General features: G+C 48.2%; 1 protein-coding gene across 1 annotated transcript in view; it reads left to right on the top strand.

The window, feature by feature from the left end:
• Positions 1–23,727, top strand: part of KIAA1549L (KIAA1549 like) — a 130,229-nt gene that overhangs the window by 85,488 nt on the left and 21,014 nt on the right. Inside the window, exon 16 of the mRNA XM_047774604.1 lies at positions 18,033–18,383. Within this exon, the coding sequence (XP_047630560.1) occupies positions 18,033–18,383 (351 nt within the window). The remainder of the gene's footprint in view (positions 1–18,032; positions 18,384–23,727) is intronic.

Here is a 23,727-nt window from a genome sequence, read left to right as displayed (position 1 = left end):
TCTCTCCTGCTCACACCCCTCCTCCCCCAGCATCTTATGGCCTTGGCATGATTGAGACCAAAACAAAGCCCAGGGGTGCCCCGGCTGTGCATGAGGTGCCCAGTTAAGGGTGCAATCCACTTTTGGTTTCACTGGGAGGCACATGGTCTGATTTGGGGAGTTTGTCCTTCCTCTCAGAAGCAACCTACTGTGCCCTCTGAACCAGCTGCAGAGTTTTGGCCCTGCCCCCACCTCCATGCCCTTCGCATCCCACCTAGACCTGCCTTCCTTATGTCTCAGCCATTCCTTTCTTTCTCCTGCCTCTGCCAGCTAGTTTAAGCTGTTAACAACCCTGGCTTGCTATGTTATCCCAAGTTAATTTCTAGGAAATTGTGTTTTACCAGGGACTTTTAATCCGAGGGGAGTATCTGGTAGTAGGAAATGAGACTCTCTGGTTGAGACTGGAGGCAGAGGTGGAGGTGTTGGGTGGCAAAAGGAGCCTTTTGGGGGGCGTCCAGACCTCACCTGCCCACAGAGATACCTGTTAACCCCACAAAGATGGAGACTTCTTGGCAAGTGGGGAGCAGAGGTGGATGCTTGCTGGCAGGTTTGGGGGCGGCAGACCAGGTTGCAGGACTAGTGACCCCATTTGGAGCCAGGCAGTTTCCCACTGAGCAGAAGACAGCTAACCTCCCTTCCCTTAGTGAGCCCTCGAGGGCCATCTGCCTGCCCATGCCCTCTGGTTCCCTGGGCTCTCGACGCTGCCTGCTCTTGCTCTCGGCACCCACCTTCCCGTCCTGCCTCACCTGGACTCTGAGGCCTCCCCGCCTCTGACCCAAGCAGCCACTTATTACAGGCCAGGGTCCCCAGCCTGCTCCTGGTGTGGACACCTGTCAGGAGAGGAAAGGAAGCAGCCCTGGACAGAGGTAAAGGCCGGGCTGTGGTGCAAGAACTACGAGGCCTCAGCTGACCCCACAGGGAGCTCTGTAGCTCATGTGGCCCTGAAGAGTTGCCCCGAGTTTTCAAGAAGCATCTGGGCTCTTGCCCTCTAGGACTGACCCGTCCCTGAGTGCCCTTGGGTGAGGCATCTCTCTTTGGCCAAGGATAATTCCCAGCGAGGGAGTTGGCACTGCCAGGTCCCACGAATGCTCAGGGAGAGTGAGGGCGAGTCCCTGAGTCCTGGTTGACAGCTGAGGGCTGGCAGCATGCCCAGCAGCTCGGGAAGAAGTGCTGTGGTCCTGAGCAGCACAGCACCGTTCGCCTTGCACCACTTTGTCCCAACGCTGCTGGCTCCTTGGCCCATGTGTGGCCCCTTAATCACTGCAGGAGCAGAGGCCAGGAGGCAAAGGAGAGCTCCCCTGGGCAGTTGCTAGCTCTATTTTCCTCTGGAAAACGTCTCTCAGGTGCAGTGGAACCACTGAATCATATGTGCATTTAACATGCAAATTCAACAATATAGACCCTGAAAGACTAAGGAAAAAAAAAAAAACTTTAAAATTGCCCCCCAAATAGCTTTTGCCTACCTTCTGTTCATACTGTGTATTACAGGTGATCTCTAAGATTATATTCACAGGCCATGCACGCTCTACTACTAGGTGGACGATTTAAGGAATTGCCAAAGGTTTAATTGTATGTTTTACCTTCTCTGGTGATATTAGCATCTAAGCCCTAGGTGTGATTCCCCTGTGCTACCTTCGTAAGGCTCTAAGGAGAAGAGAAAGGTCGGTTAACTAGTGCTCGCATAGTTAGTGGGTTAACTAGTGCTTGCTTAGGTAGTAGGTTAACTAGGTGCTTTTGCCAACCAGCGGTGGAGACACACAAATGCAACAAATTGTGTCTGAACTTGGATGGGAGCAGGGAGTCTTCCCTAGGTTCTGCTTCTGTCTGTACCGGTCTGCCAGAAGCATTCTTCTAAAACATGCAACACCCTTGTTTAAAATCCTTTAGTAGCTCCTCAGGGCTTGGGGATAAGACTCAACCTCAAAACTTTTCCCCGCTCAAGGCTCCTCTGCTCAGGCCAGCCCGGGCGAGCCTTCTGGCTGAAGCTCGCTGCTGCTCCTCCATCCACCCCAGGCTCCTACCCACCCCTCCCAGACCTGCCCTGTGGCTTCACATCTCTGCATCTTTGCATGTGTTCATCCCTGTGCTCAGAACGTTCCTTCCCTCCAGCTTTCTTGAAGGCCCAGGTTTCTCAGCCTCCGCATGGTTGATATTTGGGGCTGGGTAATTCTTTGTGTGGAGGGCAGACTCGGGCATCGCAGGATGTTTAGCAGCACAGCTGGACTCCAACCCCCAGCTGCCAGGAGTGCCTCCCAGCTTTAACAGCCAAAAATGCCTCCTGACATTGCCACGTGTCCCCTTGGGGGCAGACCTGTTCCCAGTGGAGAACCGCCTATTCAGACAAGGCTTTCGGACCTTGGTTAAACATTATCTCCCTGAGACTCTCTTCCTCGACGCCACATCTGTTTAGATGCCGACCTTGGTCTTCCAGCAGCACCCAGGATTCACCCCAATCACAGCCCCAACTCCTGGTCCTCCCTCTGTGCCTTTATTTGTATTCCTTCCCCCATTTGACTCCTCAAGGGCAGGAATCATGTTTTATTCATCCTGAGAGCCTCAGAATAGGAACCAGCGCATATTCGATGTGGTGTCTCTATTTGCTGAGTAAATGAACAAACAAGTGTCAACCAGAAGGGGCTCTGAAGCTGAGACTCGAAAATATGGGGCAGATTTATTTATTTATTTATTATTTTGTCTTTTTGCCTCTTCTAGGACCACTCTTGCAGCTTATGGAGATTCCCAGGCTAAGGGTCTAATCGGAGCTGTAGCCGCCGGTCTATGCCAGAGCCGCAGCAACGCCAGATCCGAGCCGCATCTGCAACCCACACCACAGCTCACGGCAACGCCGGATCCTTCAACCCACTGAGCGAGGCCAGGGGATCGAACCCGCAACCTCATGGTTCCTAGTCGGATTCGTCAACCACTGCACCACAACGGGAACTCCCTGGGGCAGATTTAACTCTGGGACATAAAAGCAATTTTGATCTGACTGGCTCATCCACACTGTAGACAAATGTATGTTAACTGCGTGAAGTTCGGTCTAAATGGTGGTTATTATGGGTTAGGATGCTTTGGCTGAAATAACAGAAAGCCCAGCCCAGCTCAACTGTCTTTACGAATTAAGGGCATGTATTAGGTTCAGTAAATCTGCGTCTGGCCTGATTGATGCTCCCGTTCCCTTCCTTTGCATTATGCAGCTCTGTCCTCCTTCAGGCATGGGCTTCAGCCACAGGTTGGTCCTCTCTGGCGGGAAAGGGCTGCAGCAGCCTCAGGCCTCATGTTTACGTACTGTGTTGGCCAATGCAAGAGAGACTATGTCCTTTTCCCAGCCATGAAATGAAGTTTATGGGTTTTACTCTAAATGAGCCACCGTAGAGCAAGTGCCCACCCCAGCCCCACCTCGGTGTTAATCACTATGGCAATGAGGTGGGGGGAGGAGGGCAATTATACTGATTGATTTAACCCAGCTCAGACCTCCCCAAAAGAGCTGGAGCAGGCTTAGTCCCCCCAGACCCCCTGCCTGGGACCCAGGGAGAGAAGCGGATGGATGCTGAGGCCATCGCGGTACCTGCTACGTGAGGAACATTGGTGGTGGCACTTTTCAAGAAGCTAAACCAGCGAAAGTTCTCCATGTCATGTGTCCCTCCTGTCTCAGCTGTGGGACAGACACCTCTTTGGCTGGCCGTCCATAAAGGGAGAGATCAGCATGGTGATAAGCCCTTGACCACTTCTCCCCATGGGCTTGGGCAGTCCTGGCTACAGTTCCAGCTTGTGTCTTGGAGGCAGATAGAGAGACAGAGAGGGATTTTTTGTCTGTTTAGCTTTTCTCTTCTTTATTTTTTTTTGGTTTTTTTTTTTTTTTTGGTTTGTTTGTTTTTTAGGCCTGCACCCATGGCATATGGAGGTTCCCAGGCTAGGGGTCTCATCAAAGCTTCAGTTGCCGGCCTATACCACAGCCACAGCAATGCCAAATCCAAGCCGCATCTGTGACCTATACCACAACTCATGGCAATGCTGGATCCTTAACCCACTGATCGAGGCTAGGGATCAAACCCACATCCTCATGGATCTTAGTCAGGCTCATTAACTGCTGAGCCACAATGGAAACTCCCTGTTTGGCTTTTCCCAGGGGTTGATGGAGGAAGAGTATATCTGAGTTGATGGTGGGAAAATCCTATTTTGCTCTGAAAGTTCCTGGGCCAGGGATCATATCCACACCAGCAGTGAAACAGTGACAATACCATATTTTTAACCCACTGTGCTCAAGGGCACGCCTCAGCTCTGAAGATTGATACTCAGCTGGAGTCCCTGTTGCGGTTCCGTCCTGACTTTGTCTCTGTGAGGACGCAGGTTCAGTCCCCGTCCTCACTCAGTGGGTTAAGGATCTGGCATTGCCGTGAGCTGTGTGTAGGTCACAGATGCAGCCCAGATCCTATGTTGCTATGCCTGTGGCACAGGCCTCAGCTGCAGCTCTGATTCGACCCCTAGCCTGGGAACCTCCACATGCCATGGGTGCAGCCCTAAAAAGACAAAAAAAAAGAAAAAGAAAAAGAAAAGAAAAATAACTTCGCATTAGAGAAAGCCATTCCTGTGTGTTTACTTCCAGGTCGATTCCTTTTTAAAAGGTATTTGTCATTAATTGACTCTGGCTCATAGATTGCGCTCAGCATCCACAAGCAGTACCATGTGGTGGTTTTGCTCGTGGCCTCTGGGGCTAGGCTAGGTTCACGTCCAGCTTGGCTACACACTGACAGTGGGAAGCTGGGCTAATTACTTAGCCCATCTGCTCTAGTTTCTATATCTGGAAAAGGAGCATACGAGTTGTGCTTGCCTTATAGGGTTGTTGTGAAAATTAATAAATAAGTCAATGCAGGTAAAGCACCTAGACGAGGTACAGTGAACACCATCTCTCGTGGCTGTGGCTGACAGCTTCGATGAGGGACACAGGGATACCGGCTTTTTGTTTATTTCATTTTCTCGGCCACACTGGCAGCATCTGAAAGTTCCCAGGCCAGGGATCGAATCCGAGCTGCATTTGTCACCCATGCCACAGCCATGATCCTGTGGCAATGCTGGGCCAGGGATTGAACCAGCAATGCCACGGAGACAAGCCGGATCATTCACCCACCGCGTCACAGCGGAAACTCCAAGAGAGGGCTACTCTTTTTTCTGTTTCTTTTCCATTCCGGCATTTTAGACATCTCAGGACTTCTATGAATTTTGTCACACACCGCGATGCTGTGATTTATAATAAGAAGTATATTATTTGGTCTTAGTCCCTGTTGCTGGCACAGAGCTCTAAAACCCCCTGGGCTTTCCTGAGTGATGGGAGCATTCAACATCCTTATGTAAACATGGTGCCCTGGTGAGCCCTGAGGATGAGGGCTGCTGGTTGCCAGTGGAGACCACTGTGGGACTAAGGGTTGGCACTTTCAGTCCCACCCCCACCCCGACCTCCAGGGAGGGGAGAGGGGCTAAAGATGGAATTCAGTTGCCGCTGGCCAGTGATCTAATCCATCGTGCCTATGTAGGGAAGCCTCCAGAAGAACCTAAAGGGACCGGGTTTGGAACGCCTCCGGGTTGGTGACCACGTGGCGATTCAGGGAGCATGCCCTCTCGGAGAGCGTGGAAACTCCTTGCCCTTTCCCATAACTCACTCTCTGCATCTCTTGCATCTGGCTGTTCCTGATTTATATCTTGGAATAATAAATCAGTGATCTAGAAAATATTTCTCTGAGTTCTCTGAGCTGCTCTAGGAAATTAATTGAACCTCAGGAGAGGGCTCATTGGAACCTCCAGTCTATAGCTGATGGGTCAGAAACCCAGATGACTCCCTAGACTTGGGACTGGGGTCTGAAGTGGTGGCGGGGTGGGGGTGAGGGCAGGGGGACCCGAGCTCTTAACCTTGGAATCTGCTGCCATCTCTAGGTAGTGAGTGTGAGAATTGAGTTGAATTGTGGGACAACCGGCTGGTATCCAAGAGTTGGATGTGTTGGGAAAACTCACACACTGGAGATCAGAATTGTTCTCGCTGAAGAGAGGGTTGCATTCCTCAAAGGATGCCTGAGACCTTTGCCCCCATTGTCCCGACACAGGCCCCAGTTCCAAAGGTGACCTCTAAGAGCCCACGTTGCCAAACACAGGATAGCCAGCGGTTATAGCTCAGTAAACGGGACTTGCTCTGTAGTGGAGTTTCCACTGCTCTGTGGAGGGTGGCTGGTCGTGGCGGAGAAAGACAGGAGGATGGAGCTGGTGCCGGAGATGCTGCTTCAGGGTGAAGATGGTTTGCTCTGGGAGCCGTGTGTAATGCCGAGACTGTCCCTCGGCCCCGAGGACACTGGACACCTTCTTTTCCCCTTGATTGTCCATCCCCATAGTCTCAGTGTAATTGTGGGTCACTCCTCGGGGAAGATTAGAAAGAAAAAGGATGTCCTTCTTTCTTTGGACCTCTCTGAGAGAGCCTATAATGTCTTTTCTACTCGCTTGAAACAGAAATAGCTGTTTGCACATCCCTATAGCTTGGAAGTGACTGTGGGTCATCCTTTGGAAGGAAATCCAAGTGAAATTTGAAGTGTTGCTGAGATTTTTTTTAAAAACTTCCACTTGTACACCGGCTGCAGAAGAGACATCCTAAACCATTATTTTAACATTCCTCTCCCCACCCGCCCCCCATTCTTCGGGGCATCAGTCTCCCTTTGTTGTCAGAGAAGCTTTTGAAACATAGGCTCAGGAAGAAGCCGCTGCTGGCCCCTGTGCCGTGACGCCTCTTCTCCCACAAGGGAAAGTGGAAACTTCCTAAACTTTGGTTTCTAAAAGTGGCTTTGGAAATATGTCTCTGCTTCATCAGTGACAAGCACCACTTGCAGTGGGGTTGTCCGAGCCAGAGCAGACACTGAACGGAGAGAAGCAGCCTTGTTTCCTGTGGCCCAGGGGACCTTGTTGGTGGAGAACAAGATGGACATGGAACCACATCAATTCCTCTGGCCAGATGGCCCAGAAATGTTTCTTGCTGAAGCCGCCACGTGGTCTTGGGGCTCTCTTGCTGTGCAGCTGCAGAATTTGTTCAGAATCTGTTCTCCTTGCTAGATAGAGCCGTGACTGGTGCTGAAATGAAAATCAAGGCCTGGGGGCAACTTTTGGAGAAAACCTTCAAATTTTTGTGCTTCATAAATGAAGGGTATGGGTGGGGCAAAGTGCTGTTGCCTGCACTTGTGTGTCCTGGAAAGTATGGTCTTGTAAGATATCTATCTACTTTTGGGCTTATAACTCAAGAAATCCTATTTATTATTATTATTTTTATTTTATTTTATTTTATTTTTAGGGCTGCATCCATAGCATATGAAAGTTCCCAGGCTAGGGGTTGAATCAGAGCTGCAGCTGCCAGCCTACACCACAGCCACAGCAATGCCAGATTCTAGCCACATCTGCAACCTACACCACAGCTCATGGCAATGCCAGATCCTTAACCCACTAAGTGAAGCCAGGGATCAAGCCCGCATCCTCATGGATGCTAGTCAGGTTTGTCACCACTAAGCCATAATAGGACTGCCAAGAAATTCTAGCATAAATGGCTTTAAGAGTACTTCACCCCTCCTCTTTAATTCCATTTTAGATAAGACCATCTAATTCATTTTAGACCTTTGGAAATGTCTTTTAATGTTAAAGATTTTTGAGCAGAAATTCTCCAGGCTTCTTTTAAGATTAATCTCCATTCATTCATTCAATAATTACTTAAGTTCTACTCTTTGCCATTCTGGGGTACAGTAGGACACTTGACAAGATCTTGGCCTTTGTGGCACTTATGCTCCAGCAAAGGGAACAGATCATAAACACGTAAACACATAGATGTACAGCACAATGTCGGAAAGGCTATGGCAGGACAAAAAGCAGGGCAAGGTGATGGAATATTGAATATAGAATATAGAACAACATAAAAAATATAGAAAATACACAATAACAGGAGGTGCTCTACTTAGATGGCCAAAGTAGGGCTCTCTGGCGAAGTGACGTTTGAATAGAAACCTGAAGTGAGGAAGCCAGCTGATCACTGGAGGAAAAGCATTTTGGCAGAAGGAACAGCAAGTAGAAGGGCCCAGAGGAAAACGCTGCTTGAGGAGCTCAGAGAACATCCAGGAGACCACCTAGTGAGATGCCCTTTCTTGTTAAAGGGTCTCAGCTCTGACTCCTTCCTTGCATCCCCGCATCTCATCTATCAGCGGCAAGTCCTATCAACCCTCTTCCAAAATGCATCTTGGAGTTACCTGTCTAGTATCCATGAGGTTACAGGTTGGATCCCTGGCCTTGCCCAGTGCGTCAAGGATCCGGCGTTGCCGTGAGCTCTGGTGTAGGTCGAAGACATGGCTTGAATCTGGCATTGCTGTGGCTGTGGTGTAGGCCAGCAGCTACAGCTTCAATTTGACCCCTAGCCCAGGAATTTCCTTGTGCCGCGGGTGTAGCCCGAAAATGACAACAAGAAAGTGCATCTTGAACTCATCTACATCGTCTTTGTCCGCAGCCACCCTAACCCAAGCCCTTGCCATCTTTGAGCCGACCTCCCACAAATTCCAATCACATTTCTCCCCTGCCTAGATTTCAAGTTTCCCATGGCCCTTTGAAAGCAGTCCAGCCTTCTTGCCATGGCCTTTGAGATCCTACCTGATCTGGGCCCTGCCTGCCTCTCCAGCTCCATCTCCTGACCGTCGGAGCTCCCGCCATGTATCAGCGAGCCGGGGCTGCCATTGCCAAGTACCACAGACCTGATGACTTTAAACAACGGACATTTATCTTCTCCCAGTTCTGGAGCCTGGAAGCCTAAGATCAAGGTGCAGGCAGGGTTGCTTCCTTCCGAGGGCCGAGAGGGAAGGATCTGTTCCAGCCTCTCTCCTTGGCTTCCAACTGGCCATCTTCCCTCTACATGTCTGTATTCACATCTGCTCTTCCTGGAAGGACACCAGGCATATTGAATTAGGGCCCGCTCTTTTTTTTTTTTTTTTTTCTGTCTTTTTGCCTTTTCTAGGGCCGCTCCTGTAGCACATGGAGGTTCCCAGGCTAGGGGTCGAATCAGAGCTGTAGCCGCTGGCCTACCACCACAGCCACAGCAACGCAGGATCCAAGCTGCATCTGCAACCTGCACCACAGCTCACGGCAACGCCAGATCCTTGACCCACTGAGCGAGGCCAGGGATCTAACCCGCAACCTCATGGTGCCTAGTCAGATTCATTAACCACTGAGCCACAATGGGAACTCCAATTAGGGCCCACTCTAATGACCTCATTTTAGCTTATCTCTGTAAAGACTCCATCTCCAAATACAGTTGCTTTCTAAGGTGTTGGGGGCCAGGACTTCAGCGTAGGAATGTGTGGGATGGTTGGGGGAGGGGGGCACACATCAGCCTGTAGCAGTTTCCTTTTCTCTTCCTCGAATACGCTAAGCTCTTTCCCACCCAGGACCCTTCATGAGCTTCTCTATGATCTTCACATGGCCACCTCTTCTTGAGGTCTCTCCATGTATTTCACCTCCTCAGGTGCTCCCATGCCATCTGGCTATGATACCCAACCTGTGTTGTTTTATTAAGGCAAAAATGTGTATATGATAAAGTATAAAGGTCTTTAGTGTCGGCGTTCCCATCATGGCTCAGCGGAAATGAATCTGACTAGTATCCATAAGGATGCAGATTCGATCCCTGGCCTCCCTCAGTGGGTTAAGGATCTGGCATTGCAGGAGCTCACAGACAGGGCTCAGATCTGGCATTGCTGTGGCTGTGGTGTAGGCCAGCTGCTACAGCTCCAATTCGACCCCTAGCCTCAGAATCTCCGTATTCCGTGGGTGCAGCCCTAAGAAAACAAAAAAATAAAAAAATATATATTTTTAAAAAGGTATTTAGTATAAACTTAAATGAACTTTGACAAATGTATACACCTTTGTAACCACCAGTCCAGTCACATTTAGAACATTTTCATCACTTCGAGAAAGTTGCCTCGGAGTTCCCGTTGTGGCACTGTGGTTAATGAATCTGACTAGGAACCATGAGGTTTTGGTTCAATCCCTGGCCTCGCTCAGTGGGTTAAGGATCCGACATTGCCATGAGCTGTGGTGTAGGTCGCAGACGTGGCTCGGATCCCGAGTTGCTGTGGCTCTGGTGTAGGCCGGCAGCTACAGCTCCGATTAGAACCCTAGCCTGGGAACCTCCACATGCCGTGGAAGTGGCTCAAGAAAAGGCAAAAAGACAAAAAAAAAAGAAAGAAAGTTGCCTCATTTTTCCTTGGGGTCAGTTTTTACTAGCCTCCACATTGACAATCACTTTTCTGATACCCACCATCATAGTTTTACCTGTTCTTGAACTTCAGATAAAAGAAATAATTCACTATGTACTCTTTTTGGTATGACTTCTTTTGCTCAGAATTTCTCTACGTTTTTGCATGTATCCGTAGTTTATTTTTCATTACAAAATACTATTTCTTGGTATAAATATATCACCATTTGTTTACATATCACCCTATTGTAGGACATTTGGGTTATTTCCAGTTTGGAGTTACCAGAAGAAAAAACTTGTATAAACATTTTCACCTGGAGTTCCCGTCATGGCGCAGAGGCAACGAATCCTTCTAGTAACCATGAGGTTGCAGGTTCTATCCCTGGCCTCGCTCAGTGGGTTAAGGATCCGGCATTGCTATGAGCTGTGGTGTAGGTCGCAAATGTGGCTCGGATCCCACGTTGCTGTGGCCGTGGCGTAGGCCAGCAGCTGTAGCTCCAATTCAGCCCCTAGCCCGGGAACAAGATAGACATGGAACCATGAGTGCTTCCCTAAGAAGCAAAAAAAACCCAAAAAACAAAAACACAGCATTTTCACCTATGTATTTTGTGAACATTTGTGCTGTAACCTAAAAGTGTGTGTCTCCCTAAAATTCAGATGTTGAGAACTGTGTTGGTATTAGGAGAGAGGACCTTTGAGAGGCTATCAAGGTCATGAGCGTGGAATCCAGGAATAGGGTTAGTGCCCTGATAGATGAGACCCCACAGTGCCACCCCCCCCCACGCCACCCCTTCCTCTGTGTGAAGACACAGTGAAGCCTGAAAGAGGGCCCTCACCCACCACCACGCTGGCACCTTGGACTTCCAGCCTCCAGAACTGTGAGAAACAAGTTTCTATCATTTATAAGCCACCCAGTTTGTGTTACTTTATTCCAGCAGCCTGAACAAACTAAGACAGTATGTTTTTATTTATCTTGGATAAATGGGTAGGAGTGGAGTTTCTGGGTCATAATATATGTATGTTTTACTTTTTCAGAAACTACAAACAGGTTTACAAACAAGGTATACTGTTTACCCACCCACTGGCACAGTTTTAATTGTTTTTTTTTAATTGTTTTATTATAGTTGATTTACAACATTCGCAGTTCTAATTCTACTCCTCAGCTTCACCAACATTTGTGATTAATCTTTTTAATTTTAGCCTTTCTGGTGACTGGGAAATGATATACTTTTCCTAGTTACTAATGATGTTGAGCACTTCTTTATGCATTTATTGGGGATTTATGTCTCTCGTTTCTATTTTTTTTCTTTCTTTTTTCTTTCTTTTTTTTTCTTTCTTTTTTTTTTTTTTTTTTTTTTAGCTTTTTAGGGCTGCACCCGCAGCATATGGAGATTCCCAGGCTAGGGGTCCAATCAGAGCTATAGCTGCCAGCCTACGCCACAGCCACAGCAACTCAGGATCCGAGCTGCTTCTGCAACCTATACCACAGCTCACAGCAACGCCGGATCCTTAACCCACCCACAACCTCATGATTCCTAGTCAGATTCGTTTCCACTGTGCCATGACGGAATTCCAGGTGCCCACAATCTTAAATGCATATCCTCTAGCTCAGTAATTCTACTTCTAGGAATTTAGTGTAAGGCTACATTCATGGCTATATGCAAAATTTTAATCACAAGTATATACCATTCAGTTTTGTTTCTATAGTAAAATATTAGTAAACCGTCTAAAATAGTGGATAGAGTTGAAAACTCCACATAGCACAGAATACTGTGAAATTTTTAAAGTTATTCCCAATAAATACATCTGTTTATTGAAAGGTTTATTTGCAATATTGTTGTATAAAAAAGGTTTCAAAATATATACAATTCCATTACATGTATGTAAATCCATATATGTGAGGATTTGTCTAAAATGGGACATTTTCGGAGTTCCCGTTATGGCTCAGTGATTAACGAATCTGACTAGGAACTATGAGGTTGTGGCTTCAATCCCTGGCCTTGCTCAGTGGGTTAAGGGTCCGGCATTGCCGTGAGCTGTGGTGTAGGTTGTAGACTCCACTTGGATCCCGCGTTGCTGTGGCTGTGGTGTAGGCCAGCAGCTGTAGCTTTGATTAGACCCCTAGCCTGGGAACCTCCATATGCCGAGGGAGTGGCCCTAGAAAAGGGCCACAGCCACAGCAACTCAGGATCCAAGCTGCTTTTGCAGCCTACACCACAGCTCACGGCACCGCCAGATCCTTAACCCACTGAGAGAAGCCAGGGACCGAACCCGCAACCTCATGGTTCCTAGTCAGATTCATTAACCGCTGAGCCACGAGGGGCTCCAAAATCCCACTTAAAAACCCTGCTCACCACTCCCCTTCTGCCTCCTTGTCCTCCCCTACTTCTTCTCCATCTCAAAAGCCAGAGAATCTTGCAGCAAGCGTGGGCTTTCCTTGGGAGACAAGAGGAGAGAAACTGACTTGGACCAAACCAACATTCTTTGTAGCTGCCTGGGGTAGGGTGATGGATGGAGTCAGGGAATAAGGGGGAGAGTGTTGGCAAAGCACCAGGAATCATCATCTTTTTCCTATTTCATATGCATAGAAAACATCTGGAAGGATGTGCACGAAGGTCAAAATGTTAACTTTAGTTATTTCTGGTGTAGGATTAGAATGGATTTTAATTTTCTTCCCTTTGCTTATCTGTACTTTCTAATTTTCTACCATGAACAGACATTCCCTGATTACTTTTTTAGAATTTTTACTGAAGTCTATCTTGATTGATTTTTTTGTTTTTGTTTTTTTTTCAATAGTTCCCCAGTGCTTTTCAAGAGCCTGAGGTTGGAGAAGCAAGTATGGTAAACTCCAAGTTAAGGAGGTTTAAAAATACATTCTCTGTCCCAGATACGTCACTGACTTTTGTACCCAAGCCAACCATCAGCCAACACTGGGAGGTTTGTCTTTGCTCCTGTCTCCCCCTTTTTGTCAAATAAAAGCAAAAGGTATTTTTGAAAATGTCCAAGGAGAAGGGCTTGGAGCAGGTTAAGCCACTTGACACATACGCCTTATCTGCAAAAATGGGCACAACTGTACGGCCCTCGGGGATTGGTGAGGTGACGAGTGGAAAGCCCAGGACTGGGCTGGCATGTCACAGGTCCTCAAGTAACTTGGCTGTGTTCGGTTCTTCTTAACAGGCAATTACTAGTTTCAGCTTTGGGCTTGGCCCTCAACTGAGGGCTGTGGATCCATCAGTAAGACACCCACCCAGCCTTAAAGGAGCCACCTGTCTGTGGGAGGAGGCAGATAGCATTGGCCTAGGTGCCAACACTCTTCTAAGCGCTCGATATTCACACACTGATCTTTCCATCCTTAGAGTAATCAGTGACACAGGGTATCTCAACTATTACTTTATAGTCTGTCCTCCTAGTCACAGAAGTCTTTTTGTCCCTCCGTATCTATGGTATGGTAATGGAACTGTTTGTATATGGGGTGGGTAAGAGCTTGGGTGCTGGAATCAGACACTCTGGGTTCAAATCCCAGCTCCACCAATTATGGGCAATATATTGGATCTTTAATGTCTTGATGTCTTTTTTTTTTTTTTTTTGTCTTTTTGCCATTTCTTGGGCCGCTCCCGAGGCATATGGAGGTTCCCAGGCTAGGGGTCTAATTGGAGCTGTAGCTGCCGGCCTACGCCAGAGCCACAGCAATGCGGGATCCGAGCCGAGTCTGCTAACCTACACCACAGCTCACAGCAACGCCAGATCCTTAACCCTCTGAGCAAGGCCAGGGATCGAACCTGCAACCTCATGGTTCCTAGTCGGATTCGTTAACCACTGAGCCATGACGGGAACTCCATGCCTTGATGTCTTCATCTGCAAAGCAAGGATAATTATAGTTACTACCTCATAGATTATCGTAAGGGGAAAAAAAATGGATGTATACATAAAGCACTTAGAGCAGTGTCTGGCACATAAGCTGTTAGTGAATGTTAGCTGCTGTTATTATCAGAGTTGATGTTGTTATTTGTCTCCTCCTAGAGATGGGAGTTCCTTGAGGGCTAGGACGCTATCTTATTAATTGTATCTGCAACTCCCAATCCAGGGCCAAGCACTGGGTTGAAATCTATGGTTATCTGTTAAGTAAAAGAGCAAACTTATCCCTGCTCGTGTATTTTGAACTGGGGAGGGAGGTGATACAGAGGGAGAGGGATTCCCCTTCTGAGTGGACATTAGATTCCCCCAAGAATGATGATCATGTGAGGAATCCAGGCCCTCCTAGAACAGACAGAGCCCAAGAAACAGTAAATGTGAGAACGAGAAGGGACTTCCCCGACCAGAGTTTTTTTTGTTTGGTTGATTTTTGGTTTTATTTTTTGTCTTTTTGCCATTTTCTTGGGCCGCTCCCACGGCATGTGGAGGTTCCCAGGCTAGGGGTCGAATCGAAGCTGTAGCCAATGGCCTACGACAGAGACACAGCAATGCAGGATCTGAGCTGCGTCTGCGACCTACACCACAGCTCATGGCAACGCTGGATCCTCAACCCACTGAGCAAGGGCAGGGATCGAACCCACAACCTCATGGTTCCTAGTCGTATTCCTTAACCACTGAGCCACGACGGGAACTCCCCCAGACCATAGTTAACACTCTGTTTTCAGATGAGGAGCCTGACGTGTAGGGAGTTCATGTGGCTTGCTTGTAGCCATGCAGCTTTGTAGCATTGGAGGAAATTTGTTCGAGAATCTTGGCCCTTTATCTTAAGGGCCCTTTGTCTCAAATTCTGCTCCATAGGCAGCTGGACAGAATTTTTTATTTTGGTTCGATTTCACAGAGCTTTATTGAATGCCCAGTGTCTTGTGCTCAGCTCACGAGAGACAAGTGGAGTGGGCTCAGAGAACATCCACACTTACTCGAGATTCAATAAGCAAATCAAGTGTGATGAGAGGGAAGCCCAGAGAATCGGAGAGCGTGTCTTGTTTCCATCTCTAGACGTCAGGCGACTGAAAAAACCATGTGAAAACAGTGGGAAAACAGGAGTTCTCTAGCGCAAACCTGTTGCAGTCATAGTATGTTCTGACTCTGGTCCCTCCAGTTAAAGGGAACCCCCCAGGAGTTCTCGCTGTGGTGCAGTGGATCAAGGATCTGGCAGTGTCTCTGTGGCATCGTGGGTTTGATCCCTGGCCCGGTGCAGTATGTTAGGATCTGGCCTCGCTGCATTTGTGGTGCAGCTCACAGCTGGGGTTCAGATTTGATCCCTGGCCTGGGAATTTCCAAATGCCGTGGATGCAGCTGTAAGCAAATTTTTAAAAAGGAAGCCCGCCCCCCACCCCAGAAAAAATGGAAGCAGTTGGGGGAAGCAGAGGTTGATTTCCATTGGGGTGTTTTGGGGTAGCTGCAGTGGGAGCTTGGAGAAAGTGTCTCCACCTCCCCACCAATGATAGTCTCCACCCCAGCTTACTCAGAGAACCTCCTGAACCCAGTACAGCCCCACCCCAGGGCTCCTGGGAGAACAGGAGAGTAGGAAGTTGTTGCTAAGAGGTATATTTTTGCCCTGCTGAAGGTGGAACTACAAATTCACATAATGATAGATCCACCAGGATGACTGGAAAGGCATAGCACAGCTCAGAGGTGGGAAAAATAACCTACCTCAGGGACACTGATCTTTACCTGGGACTAGTTTAGCTCTAGATGCCCCTTATTTTTCAGGGAGACGGGGGATGCCAGGAGGAAGGGCAGCGTGTGGGTAGCAACCAGCATCGGCAGGGAACTATAAGAGGCAGTGGTGCTGCAGAGTGTGTCTCACCTAGAATATCTTCTCTGTCCTGTCTCTTATCGTCTCAATGTACCTTTTCTTTTGTTGTTGTTGTTGTTGTCTTTTTGCCATTTCTTGGGCCGCTCCCATGGCATATGGAGGTTCCCAGGCTAGGGGTCTAATCGGAGCCGTAGCCACCAGCCTACACCAGAGCCACAGCAACGCAGGATCCGAGCCGCGTCTGCGACCCACACCACAGCTCATGGCAACGCCGGATCCTTAACTCACTGAGCAAGGCCAGAAATTGAACCCACAACCTCATGGTTCCTAGTTGGATTCGTTAACCACTGCACCACGACGGGAACTCCTCAACGTACCTTTTCAATCTGGCCGTTGCTGCAGCATCTGCCCTGCACAGCAGCAGCTTGACCATGTCAGCTTTAACATCTCTGAGTTTTGCCCTGAGGCTTCTCTGCCCTATTCCACGGGATACCTGTGGGGCCCTGTCCCACTCACCTGGCCCCTGCACAGATCTCACAGTGCAAGGACAGTCTCTGGAGCAACCCTGGACTCACGGGGGAAGAGAACTGGAGGACAGAACCCTGTTATGCAATCCTGAAGCACATTCTGCATGCTTCCCCAGATGGTCCCCAGCAGAATTCAGCCTCCGTGGCCCAAAGCAATCATTTATTTAGTACCCCACCCTCGACTGGCTTTTCTTCCTTCCCTAGTTTACTCATTCTAGGCCCCTGTTCCCCAGGAATTCTTTTCCAAAATAGATGATCTGTATGTAAGCGTACGTCTCATGTTCCACTTTGGGGAGCAAACTAAGCGAAGACATTGCTCCAGGTCACACGGCATTTAAGTTGTGAAACCCAGGTAGGAAAATATTCACTCTATGTAAAATAGTAATGAACACCTAGAACCAGGATATAAACAGATAAGTCTTTTCAAATAGGCATGCATGCATGGGAGAACAATGGACACACAGATAAGTTTGGGAATGGAATAAGAAATAATGTTAATTCGTTTTTTTTCCCCCATCTTGCTTATCTGTATTTTCTAACTTTTCTAAAGTGGCCATTGTTACCTGTGTCATGGTTGGAGAGCAGTGTGGCAATCTGATCTGTGCCAGTTTATTCATACAGGACCCTCAAGTTCTTTTAGCAGATGGTGGTGGCCACAGCCATGCCTGAAGGGGACATGGACTCTCCCAAGACCTTGCTATTGTATAATCACAAAAGCAAATCTCAGACCCAAATCTGCCACATGCGCAGACCTACTACGTAAGCATTCGTTAGCAGGCAAACATAAGGCGGTCCAGGCAGCCTGCTCTGGAGGCAGATGAAAACCCAGCTCTCTGCCCACTTAGGTACTGCACCTCCTCCCTGAATGGAAGGGCCACTGGAGGAAGGCAGGAGAAGAGTCTAGATCAGGGGGTCTCAAACTTGAGCAGGCATCAGAATCTCCTAGAGGGCTTGTTAAGGCACCGATTGCTGGGACCCGGCTGCTGAGCTTTTGACACAGGGGCCCCACCCTTTGAGGTCTGTTTTTGTTACGCTCTGCTAACTGGCATCAGGCAAGCAGCCATCCCCTAAATGGCTGGGCACAGGACCATTTAGAATTAGTCTGTGGTCTACAACACCAGCCCTTGGGGTGTGGACTCCAAGATGTTCTAGATTCTTCTTCCTAAAAGACATAGGGTAGCGAATGTCTCTGAAAGGTTTGAGATGCCATTCATGTTTTCAGTGGAAAGCCCTTACTCATCCTCATGCTAATGAGCAAAGCCTGGTGCGCTCCTTAAGCTGCAGAGGGCTGCAGCGTGGCCTCCCTGCTACAGTGCCTGTGGATTCCTGTGAATTCCTGGAGAGGGCACCTAGGGTAAAATATCAATGAGCACAAATGCCCAAAGTCACTGGTCCAAAGGGAAGATTTTTGAGTAAATGGCAGACAACAGTAATGGAAGGCAGGTTCATTAACTAATCACTGGGCATTTGTTTGGTCCCGCAGACTGAGCCTGAAATCATAGAGGAAACCAACATTGACAGAGTGAACGAGCCCCGGGGCTATGCCCGGCCGAGGCAGGTGAAAGGCCACTCGGAGACGTCCACGCTGAGCTCGCAGCCCTCCATCGACGAGGTCCGGCAGCAGATGCATATGCTGCTGGAGGAGGCCTTCAGCCTGGCATCTGCGGGCCACGCGGGCCAGAGCCGGCACCAGGAGGCCTACGGCTCCGCCCAGCACCTGCCCTACTCCGAGGTGGTGACCAGCGCTCCGGGGACCATGACGCGGCCCAGGGCTGGGGTGCAGTGGGTGCCCACCTACCGCCCGGAAATGTACCAGTACAGTCTGCCCCGGCCGGTAAGTCAGATGACCCTCCAGCTTTCTTGCCAGGGGTGTTCCAACAGGGGTCTCAGAGCGGGGACTTTAGTGACGAGCCACCTTAGGATTTGGAGATGAACCTTGCCAGGATCTCATCCCATCCTCTTGCCGTGATCCAAGCCTCAGCCTTTTAGTCCTGTGGGCACAGGCGCACAGCAAGTCTTTATATCCAAGCGCAATGCATTTTAGGGTGCATCTTTTCTATCCCTCCCTCCAAGGCCTGACCTCATTCTTTAGGCACTGATGCTTTTGTACAAGCCCAAGTTCAAGAACCTGGTTTATATGTCACAATGCATTGCAAAGCCCCATGTTAGGGGGCCGTGTAGCCCTGGGGTTCCCAGCAGAGGCCCTGGAGGTGGGTGGCTTGATTTTGAATCCCAGTGCATTGCAAAGCCCCATGTTAGGGAGCCGTGTAGCCCTGGGGTTCCCAGCAGAGGCCCTGGAGGTGGGTGGCTTCACTTTGAATCCCAGCTCAACCCCTCACTGGCTTTTTACCTTGACATTACTCAAATACACTACCAGTGAAATAAATTAGAAAAAAAAAAAAGAACCAAATCCCTAGGGTTGTTGTAAGGATGAACCAAGTTGATATGCATGAGGTACGAGAAGAAGGCCAGGCACACAGCAAATGCTGCAGAGGTTGCAGTTGTGACTATCTCATAAGTGGTAACTGCACATCAGTGTCTGAGAAAGCACCCAGTGACTAAAAGCTTCCGTGATTTAAACAACCATTTTAATTAGTTTGCATTTAATTAGTTCATCGTCTTGGCATCTATAGGTATCTTTTTGAAAAGGCAGATGTCGTTTTATAAGCCACAGAACATAATAGACACTGCTTTGTGTCTGTGTATATCCCACCGTTGTAATATTTCATGCCATATTCCCAGGGGTTACTCATGAATAGAGCTTTATAAGTTGTTATTGTGATATGTAATTACCTACTAAAAAGTTAACCTTTATTGAGTGTTTCACTTTTACTAGGTACTGATCTAAGTGTCAAGTGTATGTTAACCCATGTATTTAGTCCTTGCTACACACCTTAGTACACACAGGTATTAGTTTCATTCCTGTTTTACAGATGAGGAAACTGGGGTTACCCAGCTTGTGCAAGTCACACAGCCAGGAAGGGGAGGAAGGGGTAGACCCAGGACTCAAGGCCAGGCCATCTGGCAACAGAGCCCATGTTCTTCTTTTTTTTTTTTTCTTTCCCCTGTTTTAGGGCCACTCTCTTGGCATATGGAGGTTCCCAGGCTAGGGGTCTCATCGGAATTGTAGCCACCAGCCTACACCAGAGCCACAGCAACCCGGGATCCAAGCCTCGTCTGCAACCTTCACCACAGCTCACGGCTGTGGTGATCAATGCCGGATCCTTAACCCACTGAGCGAGGCCAGGGATCAAACCCGCAACCTCATGGTTCCTAGTCAGATTAGTTAACCACTGAGCCACGACAGGAACTCCTAGAGCCCATGTTCTTAACCTGCCTTGTGCTGTCACATTCTTGCTCCATCCATATTATTTCTTTCCTTTGCCGTAGACTATCTGGGACACCTGTGGATTTGTGGAGCCCTGTGATAACTTCAGACCTCCCCTAAAGCCCACCCTATGCTGGCACTTAATAAGAAACTGCTGTTATGCCGTGTCACCACCTAGTCTCCACACTAGTGTGAATTTCCTTATTGTTCTTTGCTCCCGATTCCCCCCCTCCACTAGGTCTGTGGAATGTCTACCCTTAACACAGCTCCTAATCCCCTCAGGCTCTCTCTGTCAGTGACCTCTCTTTGGTTTTGTTTGTTTGTTATTGTTTTTTGGGGTTTTTTTTTTGCTTTTTAGAGCCATGCCTGCAGCATATGGAGGTTCCCAGGCTAGGGGTCGAATCAGAGCTGTAGCCACTGACCTAGGCCACAGCCACAGCAACATGCGATCCAAGCCGCGTCTTCGACCCACATCACAGTTCATGGCAATGCTGGATCCTTAACCCACTGAGTGAGGCCAGGGATCAAACTCGCGTCCTCATTAATACCAGTCGGGTTTGTTACCACTGGTGCCATCTCTTTGAATGTCAGTCTCTGGCCCCATCTTTCCCTGTTGAGGAAGCTTTAGCAGCAAAGACCAGAGTTTATTTCAAACTGAGCCTCTGGGGCAGGGGCACCTGAGCTTGGGTGGGATCATCACCATTGCCAGGGCGTGTCCTTAGGTCGGCAGGTGCAGAATTTCTGTTTTGTCCATTCACTCCAGGGTGGTCAGAGCACCCTGACTAAACTCACATCACCTGCTTTACTAGTAAGACTATTAACTTCCAAACCTGCAGTGAGAAGCTGGATGACCAGGTGGGCCAGAATACTTGTTTGCCAATCAACGTGGTCTTTCATTAAGTAAAAGCCAGTTTGGGGAAAGGAAGACATTATTAGAAAGAGAACTGGTTGGTATGGAATCGTTTTTCTCAGTCTGTGATATGCAAACCCAGAGAGCATAGTCGATAAAGGAGTGAGGGTGGGGAGTTCCCACTGTGTCGCAGTGGTTGATGAACCCAACTAGGAACCATGAGGTTTCGGGTTCAATCCCTGGCCTCGCTCAGTGGGTTAAGGATCTGGCGTTGCTGTGAGCTGTGGTGTAGGTCGAAGATGCGGCTGTGGCTGTGGTGTAGGCCGGTGCCTACAGCTCCAATTAGACCCCTAGCCTGGGAACCTCCATATGTCACGGGAGCAGCCCAAGAAAAAGGCAAAAAGACCAAAAAAAAAAGGAGTGAGGGTGAACGCAGGACATCTCTTTTGCATGCCATTTTCCGAGATGGGGTGGAATATAATGTAAAATTCTGTTCAATTTAAAATAGAAGACTTGGGAGTTCCCATCGTGGCTCAGTGGGTTACAAACTCAACTAGTATCCAGGAGGATGCAGGTAATCTCTGGTCTTACTTAGTGGGTTAAAGATCCAGCATTGCCATGAGCTGTGGTGTAGGTCACAGATGCAGCCTGATCCTGCATGGCTGTGGCTGTGGTCTAAGCTGGCAGCTGCAGCTCCGATTCGACCCCTAACTTGGGATCTTCTGTGTGGCACAGGTGTGGCCCTAAAAAGCAAAAAACAAAAAACAAAAAACAAAACAAAAACAAACAAAAAAAAACAGCTTTGGGGCAATGCCCAGACCTCAGGAATAGGGGTTTGCCTCTGCCATCAGGGGACTTTGCTGGATATGTTCAAGTAGCACTGCCTTCCAGAAGAGTGTCAGCAACTCTGGGGCTGCTGACACTCCCATCAGATGGCCATGCTCCCATCAGAGTAGGGTACAAATATCCTTTTTTCAGAAAGAGTTAGAAGAATGCTCACTGAGCCTTGCAAATCTATGACCTGAAAATACCTTCCCATGACAGTCATGTTACCATTTCCACAATTATAGTTTTCCTAACTAGTTGCCCATTAAATTGATACTTCTCCTTTATGGGGAAGAAGGGGTCTTCTCACTGAGATTTGGAAAACATCTAATCTTACTGCATATATACCTGTCTCTTAAGGTAGCTGTCCCCTGGGAAGAGCTGCCAGTATCCATTCTACACTGATCCACCCTGACTTCAGTTTTATTGGCTCATCTCCCCCATCAATGGACAGATCCTCTAGACAGAACATCAGTAAGGCAGCATGATCCTAAGTGACACAATAGAAAAGTTAGACTTAATCGACATTTTCAGGACATTAATCCAAAAAAATCAGAATATACATTCTTCTCAAGTGCACATGGAACATTCTCAAGGATTGATCACATACTGGGGCACAAAGCTAACTCAACAAATTTAAGAGTATAGAAATTATTTCAAGTATCTTTTCTGACCACAAGGGCATGACACTAGAAATCAACTACAGGAAAAGAAATGAGAAAAAACTAACCACATGGAGACTAAACAACATGCTACTAAAAAAAACCAATGGGTCGATGAGGAAGTCAAGAATGAAATTAAAAAATACCTCATTGGCTCATCCTTCCTGATTCCAGACAAGGACTGTGTCCCTGGATTTTCCATCATCCCAGAGGGGCATGGCACCCACCAGCTGAATGACCTTGGCCAGTTGCCATCACTCTGAGCCTTGGATCCCTCAGCCATAGAATGTGGCAGGAAGGGGGCTGCAATGAGGAAGGAATGATAATTCGTGTAAAAAGCTTAGCACAGTCCTGGCACCTCGTAAACACCCAATACGTGTTATCAGTTATTAATCAGAGTGCTTTGAATGGTGCCTCGCACATCAAATTACTGGAAAAGTGCTAGTCATTATGATAAAAATACTTTCTCCTTTTCATTGGCTTCCGCTATTTGTATCTCTTTCCCTGATGGTTCTGAGACTACATCTTCTTTTCCGTCTACTCTCTTAAATTCTTCCACGAGCATGCTCTGGGTGCTCAGAGAAGCTTCACTTCTGTTGAAAGGTGATTCTCTGTTTAAAGAACGACCAGGCCCCTCTAGCTGGAGGCCAGACTTGAGATCCACAAAAAGATCTGGGTTTCAGAGAGGAAAACTTAAACAACTGAGATGGTTCTTCCAGTGATGGGCAAGAAGATGCCACAACCCACAGCCATTATGCCTCAATTCAACAAAACCATCGAAAAATGTCACTGTGGGACATATGAAAACGTAGATGGTTCTGTTTGTCCTAAGTCAGGCTTGGCAGTTGTGTCCAGAAAGGCGAAAACGTTAGCGTCATATACTTACAAAATGAGGCCACCAAAAAAATCGGAAAGGGCTGAGAAATAACAAAGATGGGCCATCAGATGGAACCACATCCAAGGCAGTTCTGGAGTTCCTGTCGTGGCGCAGTGGTTAACGAATCCAACTAGGAACCATGAGGTTGTGGGTTCGGTCCCTGCCCTTGCTCAGTGGGTTGACGATCCGGCGTTGCTGTGAGCTGTGGTGCAGGTTGCAGACGCGGCTCGGATCCCGCGTTGCTGTGGCTCTGGTGTAGGCTGGTGGCTACGGCTCCGATTCAACCCCTAGCCTGGGAATCTCCATGTGCCGCAGGAGCGGCCCAAGAAATAGCAAAAAGACAAAAAAAAAAAAAAAGGCAGTTCTTTTGTTAAGGTTTCCTTTTGCCAACAACACACGTGGTCCCTATTTTAATGAAAGGGAAAATAGCTAACAATACACAGTAGCAATGATGGTTCTTAACCCAAGTTCTTGCCAAGCCCCCTCGTGCTATGATAATGTGGAAATCAATGGACAAGGTGGCAATTTAGAATGATAACTATGATTACTTTTCAGCTTCCAAAAAGGAAGCACTCTGAGCTCTGCCCGACGCTAATTGGAAGCTGGTGGTTCTGAATGCATTCGGCCAGGCTGATG

The sequence above is a fragment of the Phacochoerus africanus genome, chromosome 4, assembly GCF_016906955.1.
Source record: "Phacochoerus africanus isolate WHEZ1 chromosome 4, ROS_Pafr_v1, whole genome shotgun sequence".
In the NCBI taxonomy this organism is placed as follows: domain Eukaryota; kingdom Metazoa; phylum Chordata; class Mammalia; order Artiodactyla; family Suidae; genus Phacochoerus; species Phacochoerus africanus.
The sequence above is the reverse complement of the archived record's forward strand: the minus strand, read 5'-3'. Positions and strand labels throughout refer to the sequence as shown.